Raw genomic sequence first — 26,877 nt, 5'->3', positions numbered from 1 at the left:
TAAATGTTTTGTCCCCCGTGTATTATCAGGATAATTCAGTGACCGTGATTGTGTGATATGATCATCTCAGCATCACCTTCCACATCTCATACTCTTCAGCCTGTGTCTTTATTTGCAGGTCCTCATGTCTCTATAATTTGTATATATTGTTTCACGTTAGGTCGTATTTATGAAACTGTTAAAAAAAACCTCTAAAAATAAACCAAAACCTATGAAAATCACAACATTTTTTGTGTAATTTAAAAAAACCTCTAAAAATAAACTAAAACCTATAAAAATCACAAAAATTTTTGTGAAACTGTTAAAAAAACCTCTAAAAATAAACTAAAACCTATAAAAATCGCAACAATTATTGTGAAACTGTTAAAAAAACCTCTAAAAATAAACTACAACCTATAAAAATTTGGAAAAAAAAGTATGAGAATGAGAATACGTCTACAACAGGCAACGGTGTCTCCGTGACATGAAGAACGTGGCGCCAATTTGCAACATCGCAACCGATAATTGTCAACGTTGGAAAATTTTGCCAAAATTGGTGACATTTTGATGTCAGACGACTTTACCTTCATGGACCGACTGTGTAAACTGCGTCACGTCCGCGTTGTGTAGGATTTTACAGCAAATGACATACAAAAAGCAACAATTCTTGACTTTATATGACATAAAGAAAGACAACAACAAAAAAAACACATGAATAGGAATAAAATTATAATAAACCAAGTAATTTTTTTATTAATAGATTTTGTTTATGTGCAGCAGGGCATGCTGGGCGTTGTGGTGTGTCTGTGTGCCTGGCACCGGCACGGCACGGGTTACACGGGTCCTCCCGGTCTCGGCGCTCCATTGCTCTCGCCTTGCCCGCATCCTCCGTTGCCAGGGCAGCGCGCCATGGCTGATTGCCGAGCGGCGGAACCCGGGCCCCGTCATGTTCGCTCTGGTCCTGGATGATAACGTCTGCTCTGCTCCCCGGCTTCAGGCCCAGCTCCACAGAAGATTTTGATAAACGGAAGATCTGCACCGTGTACCGGAGGAGGAGGAGGCTACACTGCAGAGGGCGATCATCCTGGCACTGGCAGGTGAGGACTTGTATCACGATATACAGGTGATGTCACGACTGATAGGAGGGTGTGTGTGGGGGTCAGTATCCACTCCCCCCATCACTGGTGGCACAGGGTCATGTGACTGGAGCGCCATCATGCCACTTTGACGCCATGATTTGATGGACAATTTATAGGGGGGGGGGGGGCAGTTATGATATTTGGGAATACCCCTAAAGGGCCGGGAGTGTTCAATAATACATACAAAACCCACCGTACTGACCTCTCCAGAGTTCAGAGCCTTCCTGCAACTTTGTCTTTTTCATCCTACAGCCGGGGATGGCACCAACTGGTTTTGGACCCATTTTAAAGGGGTTTTAAACATTTTTGGAAATAGAAGCAAACGAGGGACCTCAGGGGCTCAGCCTCGAGTGCATTCTGTATGTGACCACTGAGCCAATCTGCAGCCTCTGTGGTTGCCTGTCATTTATTCAGACATGATTAGTGGGGTCATAGATTGGCTCAGTGGTCACGTGATATGAATATTCTGCAGTAACTTTTGGGGTTAGATTGGTTCTATGGTCACGTGCCTACATTCAGATGTGACTAGTGGGGTCAGAGATTGGCTCTGTGGTCGGGTGACTAGTGGGGTTAGGGGTTGGCTCAGTGGTCATGTCCCATTCATAGAGTGTGCGGTCAGTTGTTGGCTCAGTGGTCACGTCCCATTGATTTAGACATGACTAGCGAAGCCAAAGACTGGCTTAGTGGTCTCATCCCATGTATTAAGATGTAACTAGTGGGGTTAGAGATTGGCTCAGTACTCAAGTGTCTTTTTTCATATGTTAATTGTGGGGTCAGATATTGGCTCAGTGGTCACATATGTACATTCAGACGTGACTAGCGGGATCAGAGATTCCCAGCATGATTAGTGGGGCCAGAGATTGGCATAGTGATCAGATGACTAGTGGGGTCATGGGGTGGCTCAGTGGTAATGTGCCTTTCATTTAGACATGACTAGTGAGGCCAATGACTGGCTTAGTGGTCCCATCCCATTTAGTCCGACATAGCTAGTGGGGTTACAGATCGGCTCAGTGGTCCCAACCCATTCATTCAGAGATGAATAGTGGGGTCTGAGATTGGCTCAGTGGTCACGTGTCTACATGCAGAAGGCATCATATTCCATTCATACAGAGTGTGGGGATTTGGCTCAGTGGTCACATACCTCTGGAGAGATGAGTATTTCTGGTTTTATTTTACTATTCTTTAACCCCGTCCTCTCATGGCTTTTCCCTTTATTTCTGAATACCAATGAACACATTCTGCACGTATCACTAGTCCGGGGCACATGAGGGGTATCGCAGCTTCTGACCAACTTCTGACTTTAGCAGTTTCCCCTCTGCAGGTAATAATGGTAATTCTCAGAGCTGGTGATGGGGACTCGCTGCCATGATGTCTCCCATACACCACACACAGAAGGCTCCATAACATCAGCAGCAGATTCATGTAGGACACTATAGAGAAGCACTGACCTGTAACCGTCTACATAAAGCACCTGAGGTAAGATAGAAACTTACAATTAGCTACAGCAGCCTCAGTGCAGTGGCTCCTCTATCACTCAGCTCCTTGTTTCTGCGTCTACCTTCTCCTTGATCTTCTACTTAAAGGGGTTGTACCAATTTTTTATGTTCTTATAGGATAGTGGGATACAAATCCTACTCCTGGGACGCCCATCCTTAACGAGAATGGGGTCTCATTCTCACTAATTGATGGAGCTGCAGCTAGAGCATATGTACTGCCGTTCATTTCAAAACCATGGGAGCGTCAGAAATTGCTGAGTACAGCGCTCAGGTATCTCCAGACTCTCATTCATTATCTTTGAGAGTAACAGAGATAGCTGAAGGCTGTGCTCAGCAATTTCCAACACTTCCAACCATAGTATTCAATGATGTGGAAGGACGCTTGTTCCACATGAAGCTCCATCAATTAGTGGGAATGAGACCCCCGTCTCCGTAACTGTGGATAGAGGATTCCAATCAGAGTTTGTAAACTCCTTTAAAGAGAACCTGTCACCAGCTTTTACCCCACTAAACTAGAAGCCCCTTCCGGTCAGGTCTAGACTTTTATGTGAAATCTCACCTGTTCTCCTAAAATTCTCCAAAGTCATGGGGCAATGTGGCACCTAGAAACATATTAGTATCATTTTATCAGGCTTGTAGTTGTGTGAGCTACAGAACTGTACATAGAACATAGCTGTAAATGAGAGCTACAGATAAACAGCCAGTTCCTGCCTATGTCTTTATCTTAACCTGGTGTGATCTGAAAGGTAAGATTCTTCTCTTTAATATGATACCATTAATATGTTTCTAGGTGCTATAGAACTGAAGATAGACGTGTTCCCCTGCAGCCTCTAAACTTGACTCATCTCAGTCAAAATATGACTTTTCTCTGCTCATTTTCACATGATCTCGGGTAATCGTTGAGATTTCAAAGAAGAGAAATATTCCAAAAAGGACATTTCATAACATACCTAGAAGTTGAAATTAAGATCCAACATTAAGATGTGAGCTGCAGATTTGTTCAAAAAGAGACTTCAAAGTTGATTTAATTTTGGAACGGTTGAAGCAAAAGGAAGGAGCTTGATGTGTCAAGGAAGATAAAATATAGCACTGGTGATACATGCAGAGTTTGTTGAAATGTTAGTAAGACTTGAAAGGGAATCCGTCAGGAAGTCGTGGACCCCTAAACCATCAGAATAACAGGTGGGGTTTAGGGTCCTAAACACCTTGCACTCACCTCTGTCTGTTGCTGTGTTGCAGAGAATTCCTGGTGGGAAGGTGCTGTGTATACTCTGAGATGGATCCTCATCTGAACTGGGTGCATGCGGAGTCGCCCAATATCCCCATCCCCCTTAGTAAAGTGAGGGGGACCGCCCTGGGCTCCCACAGTCGCATTGCTCTGTACTGCAACTTTCCACACAGTTTATTGGTTCCAAACTGCCTGACAGATTCCCTTTAACCTAGTATAGTAAACTAAACATACTAAATACTGGGGGTCCCATGAAAAGAGGACAAGCCATAAGAATCTGATTACAGGAAGTGAGACCCTCGGACCCCCAGTGATTACACATCTCTGTGCATTCTTCTCCCTGCACTCCATTCCCTTTTTTATTAAGGCCACAGGATGTAGAAATAAATGAAGCAGAGGACTTTAGGCTCCGTTGTGGGCACTTTTTAGGACCTGTGGGTCTCCTTTCTTGTGTTTTCTGCTGATCCCAGCTGCCTGACCCCCAGGGATCACACATTCTATAGATAGGGGATTAGTGTATTTAAAGGGAGTGCATGAGGTCCAAAATTTCTTACTTAATTCCTCAATAATAGTGCTGTGTAGCAACAGTAACAATCACAAACTAAAGAGATTATCGTCTTTTTACGGATATGCAAATTAGCCTGCAAGTGCTCTGTGGGCGGGCTCTATTTTTCTAAAGACAGCTGCAAGTTCTCCAGCTGTTCTCTGGAATTATCCTCTGTTAAATGGAACCTGTCACTTAAACTAAACCTAACTAAACATATCTGTGAAATTTGCTATTATACAGCAGTACAACTATCCCTATATTGTTCCTCTCTGTGCCTAGAAAGTTCCACAGTCCATTTGTAAAGTTGACCCACCATTTATGTATATGCATTTTCTCTCAGTTTAGCCACGCCTCTAGTTTCCTGATTGACAAGGGGCCTGCTTTGTCTTTAGCTTAGTCACTGTGTGCTTAGCTACCTCATTCACCTCAGGAATGAGAGAGATTCTGGCTGTGTGACTTGTTGAAGAGAATCCCTGATGGAGGGGGAAATGTGGGAATTGAGAAAGACACTGGCGGTATGTGATTGGCTGAAGAGAAATTTAGCTCCCTCTCCCTCAGGAAATCTTGTCATCGAGGGGAACTGGAGGAGCAGCTGAGCAGGAAGGACATGAATATGCTGGACACAGCTCAGAGAAAATATGATGATTGGATTCACATAGGGTCATTTGCATAGATAGAGTGTCTGTTTTACGAATGGACTGAGGAGGTTTACATGCATGGGGAGGAACAATATAGGGATAGTTGTATTGCTGTATAATAGCCGTTTCCAAGGATATGTTTAGTTACTGTGTTTTAATTTAAGTGGCAGGTTGCCTTAAAGACTCTGCTTTTGTAACCTCTGTATTTAAGCAGATCTGCCAATCAGTCCCGCCCCCTTTACACTTGGAGCCTGGATTTGCATCTCCTTAAAAAATTGATTATCTCTGAATTGGTTTATTAGTTTTTGGTCTAAGAGGAACACTTCTGCTTCTACTAAAGACCCCTAAATGGCGCTGACATTAGTTTTGGGGGCATTTTGGACATGACGGACCCCCTTGAAATAATAACAGGTGACTTATCCAATTTCCATTAGATTTCGCATGCACAAAGTTCTTCCGTCTTCTCCTGTAAGATGCTTTAAAGAAAAGTTTTCCAGGGAAAGTTGGATAGAGAAATCTTCCGCATTGTCCTTTGTTCCGCATCCATTGTAGGAACATAAAATAATCTTGGCGAATTCCCGCCACCTAGAAGCCGCGTCTTTTTAATGTTTGCTGCACAAAGCGCTTTTTGATCTTCAAGAGAAGCTGCGTCTTATCTGTTTAATGTGTTTTTATATATATTTTTTTTATTTTTTCAGAAAACAAAACTGATCTGGAAAGTCACGTAATGCAGAAAAAAATCAAGATCCCCAAGATGTGTCTGAGCCCCTCCGAAGGGTCCTGGGAGTGTAAGGAGAATGAAGAGGAGGAGGACGGGGAGCAGCGGCTCAGCAAGGTACATGTATGTCTCATCAGATCCAAAATTATGGTGTGCAAACCGGCATCTCCAGCTCCTAAATACTCCGAAATGTCTCCTATTGTGTCACGTAATTACAGTATTTACTGATGATACAATAACGTATCTTAAAGGCGTTGTCCCACAGATTACACAGGAGAAGTGGGATCTGACCAAGAACTGCAAATTATTTCCCCAAACTATTACTCCTCTCAGCACTGTTGTTATAGAGCAGGAGGAGCCGATGAGATTGTACACAGTGTCCTGTCTGCATGCAGCATGTTATAGAGCAGTAAGAGCTGAGCACATTGTACATAGTGTCCTATCTGCAGGCAGCATGTTATAGAGCAGTTAGAGCTGAGCACATTGTACATAGTGTCCCATCTGCAGGCAGCATATTATAGAGCAGGATGAGCTGATCAGATTGTACATAGTGTCCTATCTGCAGGCAGCATGTTATAGAGCAGGAGGAGCTGAGCAGATTGTACAGTGTGTCTTATCTGCAGGCAGCATGTTATAGAGCAGGAGGAGCTAAGCAGACTGTACATAGTGGCCTATCTGCAGACAGCACATTATAGAGCAGGAGGAGCTAAGCAGACTGTATATAATGTCCTATCTGCCGGCAGCATGTTATAGAGCAGGAGGATCTGGGCAGATTGTACATAGTGTCCTATCTGCAGGCAGCCTGTTATAGAGCAGTAGGAGCTGAACAGATTGTACGTAGTGTCCTATCTGCAGGCAGCATGTTATAGAGCAGTTAGAGCTGAGCACATTGTACATAGTGTCCCATCTGCAGGCAGCATGTTATAGAGCAGGAGGAGCTGATCAGATTGTACATAGTGTCCTATCTGCAGGCAGCATGTTATAGAGCAGGAGGAGCTAAGCAGACTGTACATAGTGGCCTATCTGCAGACAGCACATTATAGAGCAGGAGGAGCTAAGCAGACTGTACATAGTGTCCTATCTGCAGGCAGCACATTTTAGAGCAGGAGGATCTGGGCAGATTGTACATAGTGTCCTATCTGCAGACAGCACATTTTAGAGCAGGAGGATCTGGGCAGATTGTACATAGTGTCCTATCTGCAGGCAGTATGTTATAGAGCAGGAGGAACTGAGCAGATTGTATATAATGTCCTATCTGCCGGCAGCATGTTATAGAGCAGGAGGAGCTGGGCAGATTGTACATAGTGTCCTTTCTGCAGGCGGGATGTTATAGAGCAGGAGGAGCTGGGCAGATTGTACATAGTGTCCTTTCTGCAGGCAGCATGTTATAGAGCAGGAGGAGTGGAGCAGATTGTACATAGTGTCCTATCTGCAGGCAGCATGTTATAGAGCAGGAGGTGCTGAGCTTACTATATATATTTTTTCCATCACTGGACGGTGGAAAAAATTTAGATCCCATCCCTTTTCGTTCACCAACATCAGTGAGGAAAAAAAACTGAAGGGTGAAAAAGCCCATTGAAAAGAATGGTATCAGTAAGGCATCAGTGAAAAATCACTGAACCCAGGAAAAGAAAACCAATCTGTATGTGTCCATAAGCGGAAATGGTTTCTATGAAAAATCACGGAAGAAAAAAGCCAGAGTGAAAGAGCCCTCAGTGTGGCCACTTACACAGGGTAGGATGTTAGCCACGTAATAGCAGCTCCTACTGCTCTATAACATACTTTGAACAGATTGCACTGCATTGTGGGGGGGGGGACATGCTGCCTTTAGGGGGAAGAGAGAAGCTGAGGCCAGAACCGAGCGCATGTAATCCCATCTCATCACATGATGGAGGGGATTGTTATCCTGTGCTGTACGTTACTGCTGTGGACTCATCTCGGCTCCCAGTCCTTACCATAAAATCCCTTTATTATCCATCTATATTGTTCCAGCAGGACCATTACCCTCACACATCTGCCACTCTCACAAGGCAATCCAGACCATCCCTTTAATTCTCATCCCTTTATTACCCGATTGGGGTCTTAGGGGCTGGTAAATCTTTGTTTTTCCAGTTTTACCATTCCCTTTAGGATGTATAGGAATACATAGGACTGTCCAATGATCCCTTTAAATATACACAGCGGTTACGTTTTTACGTGAAATCCACGTATCCCCCTGCGCAGATGAAGATCATTTACATGCACAGCGCGGCCAATCAATGAATATAGATTTTTACAAAATTTTGTATTCATGCAATTTCGGACACTTGTTAAATACCTGTCCAAGCCGCGCAATCCCCGAAAACATAAACACTAAAGTGCGATCCGCAAACCCTTAGTAAATGAGCCCCATAGTGCTGAAGGCACCTTAGAACATCTCCTTGATGATGGGGGGTGGAGGGGGGGTAGTCACATTTTCCTCCTTAGATTGTGCCCCCTGCTGGTGGTAAATTGTATGACGCAGGGATACAAATGGAGGAATCTAATTGTCTGCATGTGACGGTATGGCCTCTACTAACTAGAACAAACTGAGACATAGGTTGTCAGTCACTACTCCTCTCCCCCAACAAATCCCAAAAAGAAACCCCCCTGTGCTGTGGGGCAGAAGCGGATTCAAATCACCCGACCTACATTTCTTTGCCATTCTGTACCTTGCCAACAGCTACAAGGTACAAGGGGGGCCCTAAAGGGAACCTGTCACCAGATTGAATCCCATTAAAGGAATAATGAAAATCCAGGGACACTTACTAATAGATCCAGTAATGGAAACTGTGGTCATCTTCTTATATGTGTTATCCGTGGACTCCTTCCTTCTAAAATCGCTTTTTAAATTATCCTAAAAAGCCTGAATGGCTGTGGGGGTCGTTACCAGAGCCCCCCTAGAATAGCTTCACGGGCTGTTATACTGTCTACCCTCTGCTCCTGGACGGCACTCCTTCTACTTCTACCTGTTATAATCTTGGATGGTATGAGGGGGAAGTGCTCCTGCACAGTGTAACGGCCTCTGAAGCTACAGCACACCTAGAGCCATTCAAGCTCATAAGCATAATTATAAAAATTGATTTTAGAAGGATAACACATATAAGAAGTTTACCACAGTCACAGTGCCTGGATCAATGGGTAAGTGTCCCTGGTTTATCAGGATGGGTTCTGATGGTGGCAGCTATCCGCTCAGGTCGTCTCCTGTTATTCAGCCGGTGACTATCGAAGGGTTAAATACCTTGTGAGTTTGGTCACATTAAATGTGATAGAACCAGGATAGAAGAAGATGTGAAGTAATCAGGTGTCGGCCGGCGCCGGCGTCTTTATTAGCCGTATTTCACACTGTTGTACATCTGCCAGGGAGAAGGTTAATGATGTATTCAAGCTGAACATCTCTGAGCCTTGATTAGCGGCACATAAAGTGTTGCGTTAACTAATTACGTCTTAATGAATCATGATTTTTTTCTTCTGTTTTACTTAAATACAACTTGCCGCGGCTGATTTCTCTCTTAAGGCCAGTAAACTTTGCTCTGAGGCCGCTGTCGGGGTCGCCATCGCCTCCCTTTGAGCGTTTTGTTTCACCTTATTATTACTATTCTTTTGTTACTTTTGACAAATTAAAAAAAAAATATTATATGTAAACCTGAATACAGCGCCATATCCATTGGGGTGATAACTAGCAGACCCTCTGATGGGGTCTTTTAAGTTCCACTATACATCCCTTAGAAGTCACTAGACTGTACCCCATTAAATTACTAGCTACCTCTTTCATGTGAAATCTTACCCAAATCTCCTCCAAAGTCATAAGCAGCTGAGCTGAGTCACTTATTGCCTGAGAAGAGTCACATTTAGAGGCTGAAGGGGGGGGGGGGTCACTGCTCTCTTTGGTTCTGTATCCCCTATAAACATGCTTCTGGTGTCATATTAAACATAAGAAAATCATCTTTCAAATTGCATCAGAATTGTGGTTCTGTGATATACAGAATCGGACAAACAGGCAGGAACCGGATCTTTTTATATCGCTCACATTTCTATCTATGTCTTTACAACCCTGTATCTCCAGTTTTGTTAGATCTGTAGATCACAGAACCACAAGCTTGATGTATTCTTAAAGATAAGATCCTTATCTTTAATATGTAATGATTGACGATGTTTCCGATGGGTTGTCTGAAGGGACACTCCCCTTACAGCCTCTAAACATGACTCATCTCGGCCAAAATATGACTCTATGGAGGATAAAATTGCTTGCTCCATCTTTGATGTGAAATCTCACCCAAATCTGAACGTAGAAGAGTATTTCCTGAGATAAGTTAAGCTTCGAGGCTGCGGTGACAGATGCCTCTATCCCTGGTTCTGTAGTACAGACAGTCCCCGGGTTACATACAAGATAGGTTCCTTGGGTTTGTACTTAAGTTAAATTTTTTTGTAAGTCAGAACTGTATATTTTATAATTGTAGATCCAGACAATTTTTTTTTTATTTGCCCCAGTGACAATTGGAATTTAAACATTTTTTGCTGTAATGGGTCCAAGGATTATCAATAAAGCTTCATTACAGACACCTTACAGCTGATCATTGCAGTCTGGGACTATAGTAACCTCCAGAGAGGTCACCAGAGGTCACAGGGGGCAGAGGGGTCCGTCTGTAACTAGGGGTCATCTGTAAGTCGGGTGTCCTTAAGTAGGGGACCGCCTGTATTAGAAACATGTTTCTGGGGTTGTATTAAAGGTAAGAATCCCATCATGATTGTGGTTATGTGAGCTACAGAACAACAATCCTTATGCACTTTGAAAGATGAGATTCTAATGTGAGGCTACAGAATACCCTATGGTCAGCAGGTATGGCCAGGTCCATAGGCTATTAGTTACTGCTGACTTTTATTGGTGTTGGAGGTGAATCATCGTCTTGTGTTTCTATTGATGTAGAGACCAGACGGGAGGAAACCCGTAGAAGGAACCCGCAAGAGCATTGAAGCCGTGGTGGCCCGTCTGGAGAAGCAGAATAGTGTGACGCCGAGCCACAACTCCCGCTGTGAGGACATCTTCCTGGAGCCCTGTCCCATGGCCGGGAGCATGGACTCCTTAGACGATGCCTTGATCCCCAGGGTCTTATACGAGGAGTTACTGAGGAGCTACCAGCAGCAGCAGGTGGAGATGAGACACATCCAGCACGAGCTGGAAAGGACTCGCAGGCAGCTGGTCCAGCAGGCCAAAAAACTAAAGGACTACGGGACATTAGTCACAGAAGTGAAGGAACTTCGGGTCCTCAACAGAAGACTCCAAGATGTGTTATTACTCCGACTGGGAAGTGGTAAGTGAACTAAACCTACATTAAGGAGAACATGGTCAATCGTAGATGTCATAGATAACTGAGATGAGGAAACCCCTTTAAACCATTGGAGGGGAATATCTATAATGCAGTCACATGAAGGGTTACTTCATTTTCACCAAATTTCTCATAAACGAATAGTACAAGTGACTACTATAAACTTTGTAATATTTCTTATTGGAGGAAAGTTCTTCTGTCTCCAATTACCTTGTCTTTTATCCTCCTCCCTCCTTCCCTTCTTATATTTTTTTTAAACTCTGAAATTTTTGCAGTATTTTATTTAACAGAAGCTCATTGAGTTGTTAGATGACATAATAGACTATGGAGAGGGGAGGGGGAGCAGTGAGTCGCAGCAGCTAGGACTCCACCCAGCAGCATAGAATTACCCTAGAAGTCCCCTAATGACCGCAAACCATGTTACTCCTCATATAATCACATTGGACTACTGATTTTTGTGAAGTTTAAAAGGACTCCGTCACTAAATTTTACCCCATCTAAATAGCAGCCCCCATAGAGTATGAAATGTCCTTTTGTAGGAATCCTGCCTTTTTGAAAGTGAGATTCTGCTGAAGGTGAGTTTAAAGGCACTGGAAAAAATATGCAGGAAATGGATCTTTATCAGCAGCTCACATTTCCAAGTGACTCTCCCCCTGCAGCCTCTAAACTTGACTAATCACAAGCAAATATGACTCTTTTCTGCTCATTGTCACATGACTTTGGAAGGTAGTTTTTTTGTAGGTAAACAAATGACCTTTCACACAAAGAAGGAATTCTAGAAACAACATTTGGGGCAGGTAGTAATGTTATAACATGTTATTGACCAGTTCCCTTCAAAGGAAATCAAAATCAAGCATAGATCATAGGTCCCAGCACCTTATATTTGGTACCTTCTAAAAATCAACTTTAAGAACTATGCTAATGAGCCTGAAGGAGGGCTTTATCAGAGCCCTTCTGTACTGCAGCTTTAAAGGCTGTTACATTGTACAAGAGCACTAATCCTCCACCGCTGTGTAAAATTACAGCACAGATGGATGGGGGGAGGGGTTAGGAGCAGTGGGAGGGGGAGACAACTTAACATCCTGTGAAGCGACAGCACATAGGGGCTCTGGTAACGTCCCCCAGAGCCCTTCTGGCTCATTACCATAATTTTAAATGTTGATTTTAGAAGAAAGGAGGTAATGAATAACAGATATAAGAAGATTCCTGCAGTCCCGGTGTCTGGATCTATGAGTAATGTCTCTGGTTTATCATGATGGATTTTGGTGGTAGATTTCCTTTTAGGGTGTCCATGTACTTGTCAGGGGAAGCGGTTACCATACCCGTTCCTTTTTACCCAGATTTGTTAATCACCCTGGGTTGGACTGACCCATAAAGCAATTACTTTGACCTTGGAGATCAGGGGGCCCCCACACTGACATCCTCAGGACCCCAATACAGTTTAAGCTTTGTCAGAGCAGGAAGCAATAGTGCACCACGTCTGCCATTCGGAGAGTAGCCACGCTGACATAACGGTGCTGGGGCCCAGAAATCCCTCTGCCGTGTGTACCCCCCTTTTATGAATGGCCCCGATCATTGACACAGCCCATGGCATATGCCCCTTTGTGACAGCAATGTAGGATGTCCCTTCCCCTAAATCACAGGTGTCCATATAAAGTTTGAGTTTTTCAACTTTCTGGAAGTTGTAATTTCCAGCTGATTTTTCCTTTGCCCTCTCCTCCGCATGAATCACAAGAGGCATTTAAATATGTGGTGATTTATCAGCGTCTCCCGGACCTTCCACCGTTTCGCAGCCCCTTTCTCCACAATTTATTCCTCTCCTCTTGAGCAGAGATCTCCGGGTGAATGCGGCAATCCATAATCCGTCTCCAAACCCCATCGGCTGCTAACAAATCTCCACGCGCTGTCAGTAGCGCCGCGCATCCCGCTGACTGCGTCTCTTCCCAGCATGCACTGCTCACCTCTCTTCCCCCAGAGTTAATAGGATGTTTTATTCCCGTCCTCCGGCTTTTGGGATAAAGGCTCCCGGTGGCTCCGTCCCATGTGCCGTCAGTGATAAAGAGGGAACGCACAGAAGTTTTACAAGAACTTTACAGAACTTCAAATAAGTCACATCCAGATCGGCGCCGCTGTTCTCTGCTATTAGCGGAGGGTGGTTTTTTTTTTATAGAACATTCGTCGTGATGCGCCTGGGGGAATATGTTACAAAATTGTTCAAGTAATGATAATTATAGTAACATATAATACTGAGAAGAATTTCCAGTGCGACACGAATAGGAATCTGTAGGCTGAGCAGCAGCGAAACAAGGACTGTTACAGGATATATACTGGGACTATATAGGTGGAATTTTACTGTATATGATCCATCCACTTTTCTTAAAGGGAACCTGTCATCAAGAACAGACATCGTAAACCTTACTCATCCCCCAGTGTGAAAAGTGCACTGCAGGCGTCCCAGCGCAAATCTGCCTCTTCATACCAGTAAAATAGTCACCCAACCTTTCTTCTGCCTTTATCTTTGTTGGACCCACCCACTGGTATATGGCTCCGCCCACCACCATGTAACCCCCCCCCCCTCCCGTCGATCTTGGGCTGCGTGAAATGGTGAGAAGATCTGCAGTATCCCACAGAGCGCTCACTTCTACACACCATGCAGTGAGAGGGACAGCATTCTGGTAAGGACTGGGAGAGGACGTCCTGTCTGCTCAGGCAGAGATTTAAAGAGACACTGAATTGTCAATCAAAGGAAGGAGGTGCGGTTCACTAGCATCCTGGAGGAAACATGACTCTTCTGTCCAGAATATGACTCATATATACTCATTTGCACTTTTAGAAAAATGACTCTAAGATGATTTTATGCGATACGGGGAGGACTTTTAACTCTTAACGAGCGAGTATTACTGGTGTGAGGGGTAAAATTGTGGTGAGATGTCTTCTTTAAAGGTCTTCTTTATCCTTTATGATAAACCAGGGGTACCAAGTGGGAGGGGCACCCCTGCTCCCTCTGCCTGCAGTAATCTCACACAGTGGGAGGGTGGAAGTGCTCCTACACTTTTTCATTTGATCATATTGGGTATAAGACAATTTGCTTCAGGAGGAGCCTCCTCTCTGCCCATTCTGCATGTATGTGTTTGTATACAGAGGTCGGCAGTGCGCATGCATGTCGTTGGAGCAGGCGGAGAGCTAAGTTTAGAATGTTTAATTATTTGTTATTTTATTTTTGCGCTAGTCCTGGCACCTGTCTGGTGAGTCATACATCATTATTATTTCCGGCACCTTCACTGTGGAAGGCCGGCGCATGCGTAACAAGCCAAGATGTATTTTACCACATCCATAGCCCCTGGAGTAACAAGGACGAGTCCGATGTCTCCAGGTAAAGACAGCACCCATATATTTGGGGCATTAAAAAACTGCTCTGCGGGGACCTGTAGGGGGTATAGTGGCTCAGTTGGCACTTAATGGGGCACATTTACTTACCCGTCCGAGTCGCGATCCCTGATCCGTACTCTCCGACGATAATGCACTGTGCTGCGATCCACGTAGATCCTGCGCCCGATATCCTGCATGTGTTGCTTCCCCGCTCAGGTCCGCCGGAGTACGCCTTATTCTTCTTCCTGGTGTATGTAAGTACATTGGAAGCGACAGAAATTTAAATTTTAAATCCTGCGCTTAGTCCGAATCCGTCGAATCGTCCGATGGCCCCAATGTGTGTCGTGTGAAAGCCAGCTCGATTGCGACACAATCCAATTGCTGCGATGCAATCCCCGGTGCGATCCCCAAAAAGTTTGGTAACCCGACGAAAATGCGGCCTGGGGACCCTTAGTAAATAAGCCCCAATTTCTGACGCATGCGTAGAGGAGCTACGTCGTACTTCACTCATTTTTTTTAAACGACGACGCAAACACAAGGCCTCCAGGGATGAGTCCAATATATGTGGGACATTAAACCACTGGTCCATGAGGACCTTATATGTCTCCGTGGGCACTGACAGCAGAACTGGGACAGACCGGTTCATATTAACCCTGTGTTCTCTGCCAGATCATTGGTTTTGAGAGCATGCAGACACTCGCACAATCTGAAAATGTCCAGTCTACTCCTCTCCTCTTCTTTAGGGTAAACTAATCATTTCTCGCCTCGTCCTGCCCGGTGCATTACTCTCATCCGCTGTGATGGAATAACATGGCACAGACTGGTAAGAATGACGCTCACATAGCTCCTCTCCGCGCTGGAGCTCTGGGAGACACCTTAACCCCCTTGTCTCCTCATTTCTTTCCCATATTTTTGAGTGTGGCTTGTTAACAGCAGACTCCCTCACCTCCCGCTGACCCGCAGTCGGCGTTCCTCTAGTTCTCTTCTGCCGCCGCAACGTTTGAAGTCTAACCAAGTATCGTATGGGATGGTTCTTCCATCCTCCCTCGCTCCCAGGGGGTCTCAGAAGAGCGAGCTAAAACATGTATAGAGTACCGAGGTTAGACAAATCTCCTCAAATTTCAATGTGTAAGCAAAAAACGGAGCCGATCTCTTCCCCAGGCACAATACTCGCGTCCCAACGATTTCTACTGGGTTTTTTTTCTTACTTTTACCCTGATGTTACTCAATTTATTTTGCAGTCATATTGCATGTCCTTGGGGAGGCCTTAAAGGGGTTGTCCAGTTTAGAAAATTCATTCTCTTACACGTTTTTAGGATATATATTAGGAGTCAATAATAATGGATATCAGTAAGGTTTAGTGCTGTGGAGGACCTGTCCTGTTCTGCATTGATATGAATGGGGGCCATACAATACTAGATTTCTCCATTGGTGGCGCTGCAGGGAATATGAGCACCTGTCCCAGAGGGTCACTTTACACTTTGCAGCGATAACCGTTAATTTGATGTAGTAAATCATGCACCTTGATACGGCATTTGGTACATGGGGTGTTTGCTGTTTGGCAGCTACAATGAATAGGAGAGAAAACTCATAACTTATTTTGGTCATATATTATAATTATTATTATTATTATTTTGGCTATATATTAGGAGGCTGACAGGCTATATACTAGGGGACTTGCTGGCTATATACAGAGGCTGGTTGGCTATATACAGGGGCTGGTTATATACTGGGGGCAAGGGGCTGGCTTTATACAGGGAACTAGCTAGCTTTCTGCAGCGTCAGCGGGATGGCTATATACAGGGGACTGGCTGGCTATATAAAGAGGCTGGATATATTCAGGGGGTTGGTTGGCTATATACTGGTGGCAAGGGGCTTGCAGGCTATATACTTGTGGGCTGGCTGTCTATATACTGGGGCAGGCTGGCTGGCTATATACTTAGGGCTTGCTATATACTGGGGCTGGATAGCTATATATACTGTTGGCTGGATATATACAGGGGAATGGCTGGTTATATACTAGGGGCTGGTTATATACCCGGGCTGGCTTGGTGTTTACTGGGGGCTGGCTGTATATTGAGGTCTTGCTATATACTTGGTACTGGCTATATACAGGGGACTGGCTGGCTATATACTGGGGGCAGGGGCTGGCTATATACTGGAGGCTAGCTGGCTATATACTGGGGATGGCTGGCTATATACAGGGGACTGATTGGCTATATACATGGGGCTGGCTATATACAGGGGACTGACTGTCTATATACTTAGGGCTTGCTATATACTTGGGGCTGGCTATATACAGGGGACTGACTGTCTATATACTTAGGGCTTGCTATATACTTGGGGCTGGCTATATACAGGGGACTGACTGTCTATATACTTAGGGCTTGCTATATACTTGGGGCTGGCTATATACAGGGGACTGACTGTCTATATACTTAGGGCTTGCTATATACTTGGGGCTGGCTATATACAGGGGACTGACTGTCTATATACTTAGGGCTTGCTGTATACTTGGGGCTGGCTATATACTGGTGTGCAGGGGGCTGAATAGCTATAGTGCCTTGTGAAAGTATTTGACCCCCTTGAACTTTTCTATCTTTTGCCACATTTCAATCTTCAATCATAAAGATATAAAATTGTAATTTTTGGGTGAAGAATCGGCAACAAGTGGGACACAAATGTCATGTGGAACGAAATTTATTGGATGTTTTAAACTTTAAAAAAAATAATAAACTGAAAAGTGGGGCGTGCAATATTATTCCTCCCCCTTAGGTTAATTCTTTGTAGCGCCCCCTATTGCTGTGATTACAGCTGCAGGCGCTTGGGGTATCAGATCTCTATCAGTTTTGCTCATGGAGAGACTGAAATTCTTCCCCTTCTTCCTTGGAGAAGAGCCGGAGCTCAGGGAGGTCGGATGAAGTGTTTGTGAGCAGTTGCAGTTTCCAGCTCTTTCCACAGATTCTGGATTGGATTCAGGTCAGGACTGTGACTCGGCCGCCCTAACACCTGGATACGGTTATTTGTGAACCATCCATTGTAGATTTTGCTTTGTGTTGGGGATCATTGTCTTGTTGGAAGATAAATGTCCATCCCAGTCTCGGGTCTTTTGCAGACCCTGGTGTGCTCGGGGGGATGAGCTGCGTTTCTTTTACACCAAACATATCTTCCACGTGTTTGGTGTCTCCCCGGTGGCTTGTGGCAAACCTTAGACAAGACTTTTTTATGGATTTCTTTGAGAAATGTCTTTCTTCTTGCTACAACTGATTGTTGTCCTATGGACGGACTCTCCCACCTCGGCTGTAGATCTCCGCAGTTCATCCAGAGGGGTCAGGGGCCTCTTGGATGCATCTCTGATCAGTCTTCTCCTTGTCTGAGATGAGAGTTTAGAGGAACAGCCGGGTCTTAGTAGATTTGCAGGGTCTGATATTCCATTACAATATGATCGCTTTCACGCTGCTTCTTGGGGAAGTTGGTAAAATCTTTTTGTATCCAAATCCGGCTTTAAACCTCTCCACAACAGTATCGGGACCTGCCTGGTGAGTTCCTTGGTCTTCATGATGCAGAACCTGAGATATCACAGAGCAGGTGGATCTATACGGAGACCTGATTACACACCGGTGGATTATATTCATCATCATCAGTCATGCAGGACGACATTGGATCATTCAGAGATCAGAGACTGAACTTCTGGAGGGAGTTTGCTGCACTGAAAGGAAAGGGGGAGGAATAATATTGCACGCCCCACTTTTCAGTTTATTATTTTTTACAAACATTTAAAATATCTAATACATTTTATTCCACTTCACTAATGCGTCCCACTTGTTGTTGATTCTTCGCCCAGAAAAATTACAATTCTATATCTTTATTTTTGAAGCCTGAAATGTGCCAAAAGGTAGAAAAGTTCAAGGGGGCTGAATACTTTCGCAAGACTCTGTATATACTGAGGGGAGGCGGCTGTGACCAATGCGTTTTCCACCCTAGGCTTATACTTGAGTCAATGGGTATTCGGTTTATACTTGAGTATATGCATTAGTTCTAGGAAGGACATTTCATGCCATATCTATAGGGGCTACTAGTTTAATGGGGTAAAATCTATTGACAGGTTCCCTTTATGGCATGTCTATTGCCGGTGTCTGTGGCTTTCAAAGGCAAAAAGAAAGTCAGAAGAATTTAGAATAAAGCACCGACTTGTTCCTGTCGAGTGATTTCACATCTGTGGCGTCTAAACGCTCTCCCTTAGGTTGGTGATGAGGTTCATCGGCGTTTCGGCAGCGGTCCTCCGGATTTCACAGCGTGCAGACTGAGCGCGAGGATCTACTCCTCTAATTACAATTATTTCCCTTCATGTAACTCATAACTCCGGCTTTATCAACTTTAACTTCTAATCAGACGAGATCTGCGGCTGCTCGAGGGCCCAACCACCTCGCTAGACTTTGATGTACCTGTAACTTTACTTCTGAAGGAGAAGCCGGAGTGGTCGACTTGTAAAGCAACCTCAAAAAAAAACTGCAGTCGTAGAAATATTTCCTTGTCCGACGAGATGTGAAATCTTTGATTTTAACATTTTTTTTTTTTTAAGTTGTTTCTGTTGGGAAATTTTTTATTTACCAGTTTTTATTTTATTTTAAATTTTTTTGTATATTCACTTTGAAGGCTGGATCGAGTGGTTTTAGAGGGGTTTTCTAGGTTACCGTATTTATATCAGATTGGAAGGGATCCAACATCTGGCGCCGCCACCAGTTCGCTTTACTTTATTCCATTGCTAAAATATAACCTTAAAGGGGTTGTCTAGAGGTAAAAAAAACATGGCGGCTTTAATCTAAAAACAGCTCCTCTCCAGACCATGGGTAGTGTGTGGTATTGCAACTAAGCTCCGTTCATTTCTATACAGCTAAGAATCAATCATGGCACAAACCATGGTCAGGGGTGTTGCTGTTTTTGGTAGTTAAGAACCTGAAACAAAACTTGTAAAATCACAGAATCTCTTGAAAAGGGGGGTTCTCTACTTTGGATACTTTAATTCAAAATAGTTTCCGCTATTGGGACTGCAAGTAATCTCTATTAGAAACATATACACATACACAAAGGCACTTGTTTTTGACCGTTTTTCCCAATTATCTGAATTAAGACAATTGGAAAACTGACAAAATGGTCAAAAAACGGAGGCGCTTTTTTAACGGACTGCTTAAAAACGGCCTGAAAAAGGGTTGAAAACGCTACGTGTGCCACCACCCTAAAAGTTTCTTTTTACTGGAGGCAACACACATCAGTATTTTACTATACAAGTAAGGCTGCATGCACACTACAGTATGGGGGACGTATATACAGCCGACGTATATGCGGCCAATATAGGTCCCCCATACACTTCTATGGGCTCACGGCACCCTATGGGAGCGGTACAGTGCAGCACATGTGCGGCACCGTACCGCTCCGTAGCCCGGGAAAAGATAGGACATGTCCTATCTTTTCCCGTATTACGACGCCGCGGCCATATATCGCTATGGAGAGGGGCGGGGGTGACCGTCCCTTTAACCCGTTCAAATAAAACCCAGTCTCCTATCGTTTTATGCTTTCTCCGTAGTCTCTCCCTGGAATTACAGATCCAATGGAATTCACGGCTCATCGCCGGTTGCAATAGGACCTGAAAATACAGATATTTCCGGAACAAATGAAGGTCAGACTCCCTTTCAGTGATGAAATAATACAAACCTATCATCTGCATTCACAGAGCTAATTCTTTACATTGAAAGATGACATTTCTTTTATATGCAAAATGAATGAATGTTTTTCTCCAGAGCGAGATCCTCTTACATATGTATTGTATGGCCGTTACATTGATATCAGCATTTACTAGCCGGGATTGTAAATCTAGTTAATAGGTGAAATCAGATGTGTTAAAGGGGTTGTCTACAACAGTTTCACAATGGCTTAAAGGGATATTCCTCCCACGAAGACAAGTGTCCTATATGTACTCAGGATAAAAAAATAACACATTCTCCAATTCACTGTTATTAACAAAAATGCAGTGCCGCATAGTAAAGGACCGCGAGCATGCTACAGTAGGATTCATATTAATGGGAACCTACTATCACAGGTCTACCTAATAAGGTAGATCCGATGGCAGGTGCCCGTAGTCTTTACAAGTCTTATGCTTATTTTCATTAAACCTTTAGTGCCCCAGAACTTTATAAAAATCATATCTTTTATATATGCAAATTTTACTTAGAGGCTACTGGGGAGTGGAAAAGCCGCATCGTGGAGCAGGAGCTACAGCTACTCCACTCCCCAGTAGCATCTTTGCTCCACCTACCCTCAGATCTTCGGTGCGCAGCTCCTCGTAGCTGCGTGCCCTTGTCCAAGAAGCCGGCGTTCTGCGCATGCACAGAACGCAGGCCCGCGGCTGCGCCTCCACAGCTCTGAAGCCAGAGCTACTGCGCATGCACAGAACTCCGGCTTCTCAGACGAGGGCGTGCAGCTACGCGGAGCTGTGGGGCGAAGATCTCGGGGTAGGAGGAGCAAAGAGGCTATTGGGGCATGTAATAAAAAGTTACAGACTTTTCCGAAATACTTTTGTATTAATTCCTTGTGGTTTTTCTAGATCTCTGCTTGCTGTCCTTCTATAGTAAGCTTCCATTGGATAGAAATCTGTCCATGGTCATATGATGGACACGTCGGTGCACAAGCCGTTCGTATCACACACCTCTGATTACTCTCTGTGATGCTAAGGGCTCTTCCACCTGGGTGTCCATTACAAGACAATGGACAGATTTCTATCCACTGGAAGTAAACAGGAAGCTTTCTATAGAATGACAGCAAGCAGAGATCTAGAAAACCGTGAGAATTTAGTACAGAAAGCATATTGGAAAATTGTAGCACTTTTCATTACACAAACAATGGGGCTCTGAACGTCGCACTTTCGTCGGGTTTCCCGAATATTTCCGATTTGCGCCGAATTCCCCAGGATTTGATGCAACAGAAATCGGGGGCGTGGACGTCTGACAACCCGACGGATTTGGAAAAACCGCGGAATTTAAAAAAGAATTTGTTTCGCAAGATCAGCACTCACATGCTTCAGGAAGAAGAAGGTGAACTCCGGCGGACCTTGGCGCAGCAGCGACACAGGAAGGAACTCGGACACACCATCTTAGTGAATCTCGCCGGACATGAATCCATGTCGGACAACGCGCCCCGTGATAGCGACGGACCGGGTAAGTGAATCTGCCCCATTGTCAATTATTTTGCTGAAAGTGGACAACCCCTTTTAAGCTTTTAAAAATATTTTTTAACAATTCATTCCAAAATCCCGTTTTATGTGTCAAAATTAACAAAAGGAAACATAATTGGTAAATTTACACCCACAAGTACCAGATGGATGAAAATCTAAAAGTATTCATATGGTGCCAATTCACTATACAACTTGTCCTCCAAAAAACAAGCCCTCCTATGGCTTTTTTTTTTTTTTGTGTGGAAACATTGAAAATGTATGGAAAACAAGGACGGAAAAAGTGAAACAGAAAACAACAACAACAACTATGTCAGGAAGAGGCTCATAGAATGTATTAAAGTTCTGGGTCGTTTGAATGAGGTCAGACTTCGTGGTGGTCCGACCCCACCGACCAGCATTGTTATACCCCCTCCCATGGATCAGTTCATGTGGTGACTATCCCTTTAATAGTGACAGAAACCAGACAATTTAGGGAAATATTCTGTTAATATTTTACAACCCGAAAATACTCAAGTGAGCTAGAATCTCCCCCCCAGTCCCTCCTGACTTATCCTGCAGATTGATTAAAGCTGAATCATAAGTGGACAATTTATGTCTCGGTCCAGGAGCGCCATAAACCCAATTAACTTTCAGCGATTTCCTAATTTTATTTCTAATTCATCTGCAAGAAACGTATCGTCTCTTTCCTGCGCTAGAAAAACAAGGCCATAAACCGGCAGTGAAGAAGCGGGTTACACCTCATTTGCCTACGAGTGCAGTCCCCCTCCCCCCCACTACGTCTCCAGCGGTAGGGGGCATCTGCCAATAGTTTATATCGGAACTCGGTGACCTTTGGTCTTTCTCCGGTTCTATGACCCCAGGCCCTTTAAGAACCATACAGTGACATTCTAGGCTGCAGAATTGCTGCTTCGGGAAGAAATCCTAGTTATTTACTGATTATATTACCATTGTAGCATAAAACCTTTCAGCTTAGCTAAAGCCCCCAGCCCCAGGGTTGGTAGCACACAGCACAGAGGTAGATAAGGCTGGGGCATCATTGGATTGGTAGCAGACGGCACAGAGATAGATAATGCTGAGGCATTATGGGATTGGTAGCAGACAGCACAGTGGTAGATTATGTTGGGGCATCATGGGATTGGTAGCAGACATCAGAGAGGTAGATAATGCTGCGGCATCATGGGATTGATAGCAGACAGCACAGAGGTAGATAATGCTGCGGCATCATGGGATTGGTAGCAGACAGCACAGAGGTAGATAATGCTGAGGCATCATGGGATTGGTAGCAGACAGCACAGTGGTAGATAATGCTGAGGCATCATGGGATTGGTAGCAGACAGCACAGTGGTAGATAATGCTGAGGCATCATGGGATTGGTAGCAGACAGCACAGTGGTAGATAATGCTGAGGCATCATGGGATTGGTAGCAGACAGCACAGTGGTAGATAATGCTGGGGCATCATGGGATTGGTAGCAGACATCACAGAGGTAGATAATGCTGCGGCATCATGGGATTGGTAGCAGACAGCACAGAGGTAGATAGCTGCGGCATCATGTAATTGGTAGCAGACAACACAGAGATAATGCTGAGGCATCATGGGATTGGTAGCAGACAGCCCAGGGATAGAGAAGTCATGATGAAAAAGAGTATCTCTCACACTCTCTCTTTTTGAAAGCTTGTAGCTCACAACTTTTGAGGGACTTGCGTTTCTATTTCCACTTCCCCCAAAATTTGTTGTGCTGTGGGTGGAGCTGTGTAGTGGCAGTGTGGCCCCTGACATTAGCAGGAAGCGCCAGTCTTGATAGATTTGGCCTATAATAAGTCTAGTTGTACAGGATGATGCAAAGTACATAGGGGCATCTTGTAATCTTGTATCTTCCATGCAGCATAACACTGTAGGTGCGATCCTCTGACCAAAGAGCATTGGCTGCTTGTACATGAAACATAGACTAAGCTGTGGCCACAATTCACTGCAGCTCTTTATATTATTTCTATCTCCTTCTGTTGTCTAGGGTTCACAATGGAATTGAAGGCAGAAAATTCAGACCTTTACGAGCCTGAACCAGAAGCACAGAAGCCAGAAGAGGCCAACACGTCCTCCTTCTATTCCACTCCAAACCCAGTTCTGGATAAATACATTCTGGAGAATGGGAAGGTAAAGGAGAAGGTTCATAGTGTTACAGGCTTAATGCTAGGAGGAGGAGGAAACAAGCTTCTAGTGTCATTCTAAAGACAACAATCTCATCTTCCAGATTGCACTAGAATTGCGAATCTTTATTCTACAGAACTGGAGATAGAGGCAGGTAAAACAAAAAATAAGTAGGGACTTACCTTTTCCAACAATGGGGCATATTTACTTACCCGGTCCAGTCGCGATCCCGCGGCCCGTTGTCCGACGAGGATTCAGGTCTGCCGGGATTCACTAAGGTTGTGCGTCCGATATCCAGCAGGTGTCGCTTCTGCGCCGAGGTCCACCGGAGTTCACCTTCTTCTTCCCGGTGCATGCAAGTGGTAATCTTGCCACACAATTTTTTTTTTAAATTCCCTGGTTTGTCCGAATCCGTCGGGTTGTTCGATGCCGCGCCCCCCCATTTCTGTCCCATGCAACCGGGCGCCGATGCGCCACAATCCGATCGCTTGCGCCAAAACCCGGGGCAATTCAGTGCAAAACTGCGATACTGCGGTTTAAAACACTAACAAAAATAAGCTCCGGCACCAGCTCACCCTGAGCTGGTGCTCAGTAGTTCCCCCTTATACCTTCCACTTCAAGTGGTAGGTTTCCTTTAAAGGAAATCCCCCATCAAAATCCATCATGATAACTAGAGGAACATACTCGTAGATCCAGGAATTGTGACTGTGGTAATCTTCTTATATTTGTTATCCATGGTCTCCTTCCAGTGTCGGACTGGCCCACCAGAGCACCAGAGGATCCTCCGGTGGGCCCAGGCTTTAACCTGTTATTGAACCCGATAGATACAGCAGGAGATACCTAATTGGTACAGTCTATACCCTGGGAAATAATGAGGCGTGGGCCCACAGAATAATTTTGTCAGGTGGGCCCCAGGAAGCTAGGTCCGATACTGCCTCCTTCCTTCCAACATCAACTTTTACAATTATGCCAATGAGCCTCACAGGCTTTCAAAGGCTTTACAGACTGTTACAATGTCTCACCCTCCCCTTTCTCCCTCAGCATTTGGGGGATAGTATAAATAATAGAAGAATGTGGTCCCATATGCTTGTATTTAGGGGGGGGGGGGGCTAGAATATCTCTTTAACTACTGCATTGTAGAATAAGTAATGTACTAGTGCTCATTGAGGGTTTTAATGGGCCATCTTACGTGACCTATGATAGAGAAAAAAATCTTTTAAACTGGAACCTCCACTTTTATACTTAGGGGAGAGTTTACAGCCAATAAAAATTACTAAATCTAATTACAGAACTGGAAATTTCATTGGTTTTCTTTTTTAAAGAGGACTTTTCACCACCTCAAACATGTGGTGATGAATGTACTACTGCTACACAAATTCAGGGGCACTTAAAATTTTCATTCTAGACCCCGTGGATGCTGAGAGATCAGTCCCAGTATCTGACTATTAGAATCCTCTCCACTGTTAGAGAGGAGGAGGGTGAGCAGGGGAGGGGTGGTTATAAAAAGATAAGCCTAACACACACACTCTCATCTCTTGCTGCACAACCTATCTGGCATTGTCTGTTGCTGATTGGATAGTATCAGAGTAGATTATAATAACGCACGCCCCCTCATCCATTGCTCCAGCTCCTCCTCTCTTACAGTGGAGAGGAATACAATAACCAGATATTGGGACTTGTATCTCAGGGACCGTGACAATTCAAAGTGCCCATGAATATGTGTAGCAGTGCCTATATTATGTTTAAAGTGATGAAAGGTCCCCTTTAAATATATTGAATTTGTATTTGTCCTGTGACCGGATATGACCCCTGCCCTCTACTACAGGTCCATTTAGGTAGCGGCGTATGGGTGAACGAGGAGAAATGGCACCAGCTGCAGGCAACACAAGGAGACTCCAAGTACACAAAGAACCTGGCTGTCATGATCTGGGGCACAGATGTCCTGAAAAACCGCAGCGTCACCGGCGTGGCTACAAAGAAGAAGAAGGATGCAAGTCCCAAACCTCCGCTGTCGCCTCACAAGCTGAGCGTTATCAGAGGTAGACTATCTCACCACGTGTCACTCCTTGCTGCATCCTCCACTCTACCCGTTAATTGTTCAGGATTCTTCAGGTCCAGAAAAAAGAGAAGTGTAAGACGTTCAAAGCCCCGCACCTCTCCGGTGACATCTGTCACCGCCAGAGCAGCCCCCGGTGCTCCACGCTCCACGGGAAGAAGCTAAATTGAAGTTGGTAACATTAAAAGAATTCCGTCTCAGTGATGGGAACAATGATGCCTCTCACTGTTCTCTCCTCAGTTTAGTTCCTTCCAGCACTGATCTTTACACAGCGCTCGCTTCTCTCTGATGAGTGTCACCAAGGAGACGGGCTCAAGGGGGGGATTCCTGCAGACTACACAGGTTCTTTCTCTGCCGTCTTAATAGTAGTCTGCTAAAGGAGAAGATGGGGCCAGGTAGACAGAAGCAGTAAGCTGGAGAATATAATACAAATTGCAATGGATATTGATGCATTCGCAGACTGTGTCCTAATGACACAAAATGTACACAAAATGGAGCAAACAAGTCCAATCAGAGGAGATTAGTCCAGGTTTTCCAACATTAAAGAGATTGCACCAAGTTATCAAGCTGATCAATGATGGCCGACTGCTGGGGCACCCACCTATTCACAAAAACAGTAGCCCCAGCAATCAGGGGTTACCTTCTCGCTAATGGGTGGAGTGGCAGATTGAGGATGTATCCTGGCGCTCGATTTATTATTTTCGGAAATTGACGACCCCAGCACTTTAACGCCTACATAGACTAGACAATATGGGATTATTTATCACTAGTTGGCTCCTTGGGACAGCTCTATGTCTATTTTTGTAGCTCTGCTGCCCATCTGCGGCCCCTATTAAATGTTCTTACGGTCTATTTTCTGTCTGGGATTTTTTTTTTCAAAAAGTCCCAAGAAAGTCTCAAAATGCATAAACAGTCCCAACGTATAAACCAGCAGGGGACTAGATTGGGACTTTTAATGAGACTTTTTGCAAAAGTTTCAAGTCATGA

The 26,877-nt window shown here is 44.5% G+C and overlaps 2 protein-coding genes and 1 long non-coding RNA gene across 6 annotated transcripts in view; 2 read left to right on the top strand and 1 right to left on the bottom strand.

The window, feature by feature from the left end:
- AGBL4 (AGBL carboxypeptidase 4) overlaps window positions 1-26,877 on the top strand; it is a 1,134,440-nt gene that overhangs the window by 746,394 nt on the left and 361,169 nt on the right. The window lies entirely within an intron of this gene.
- The window catches only part of BEND5 (BEN domain containing 5), a 28,685-nt gene continuing 2,649 nt past the window's right edge, over window positions 842-26,877 (top strand). Inside the window, exons 1-7 of one of the 4 annotated variants that reach the window (XM_072126848.1) lie at window positions 842-1,076; window positions 2,440-2,594; window positions 5,726-5,868; window positions 10,691-11,075; window positions 20,044-20,136; window positions 23,698-23,840; window positions 25,660-25,873. In XM_072126848.1, the coding sequence (XP_071982949.1) occupies window positions 5,755-5,868; window positions 10,691-11,075; window positions 20,044-20,136; window positions 23,698-23,840; window positions 25,660-25,873 (949 nt within the window). In that variant the 5' untranslated portion in view covers window positions 842-1,076; window positions 2,440-2,594; window positions 5,726-5,754. Of the gene's footprint in view, window positions 1,077-2,439; window positions 2,595-5,725; window positions 5,869-10,690; window positions 11,076-20,043; window positions 20,137-23,697; window positions 23,841-25,659; window positions 25,874-26,877 lie in introns of those variants that run through there. The other 3 variants (XM_072126849.1, XM_072126846.1, XM_072126847.1) reach the window with 3 other exon arrangements.
- Window positions 25,548-26,877, bottom strand: part of LOC140103671 (uncharacterized) — a 44,688-nt gene continuing 43,358 nt past the window's right edge. The window contains exon 3 of the long non-coding RNA XR_011850161.1: window positions 25,548-26,303. This is a non-coding gene — a long non-coding RNA (uncharacterized lncRNA). The remainder of the gene's footprint in view (window positions 26,304-26,877) is intronic.

This window comes from Engystomops pustulosus, chromosome 10 (genome assembly GCF_040894005.1).
Source record: "Engystomops pustulosus chromosome 10, aEngPut4.maternal, whole genome shotgun sequence".
Taxonomy (NCBI): domain Eukaryota; kingdom Metazoa; phylum Chordata; class Amphibia; order Anura; family Leptodactylidae; genus Engystomops; species Engystomops pustulosus.
Note: the sequence above shows the minus strand (reverse complement) of the source record. Positions and strands in the feature narration are given on the sequence as shown.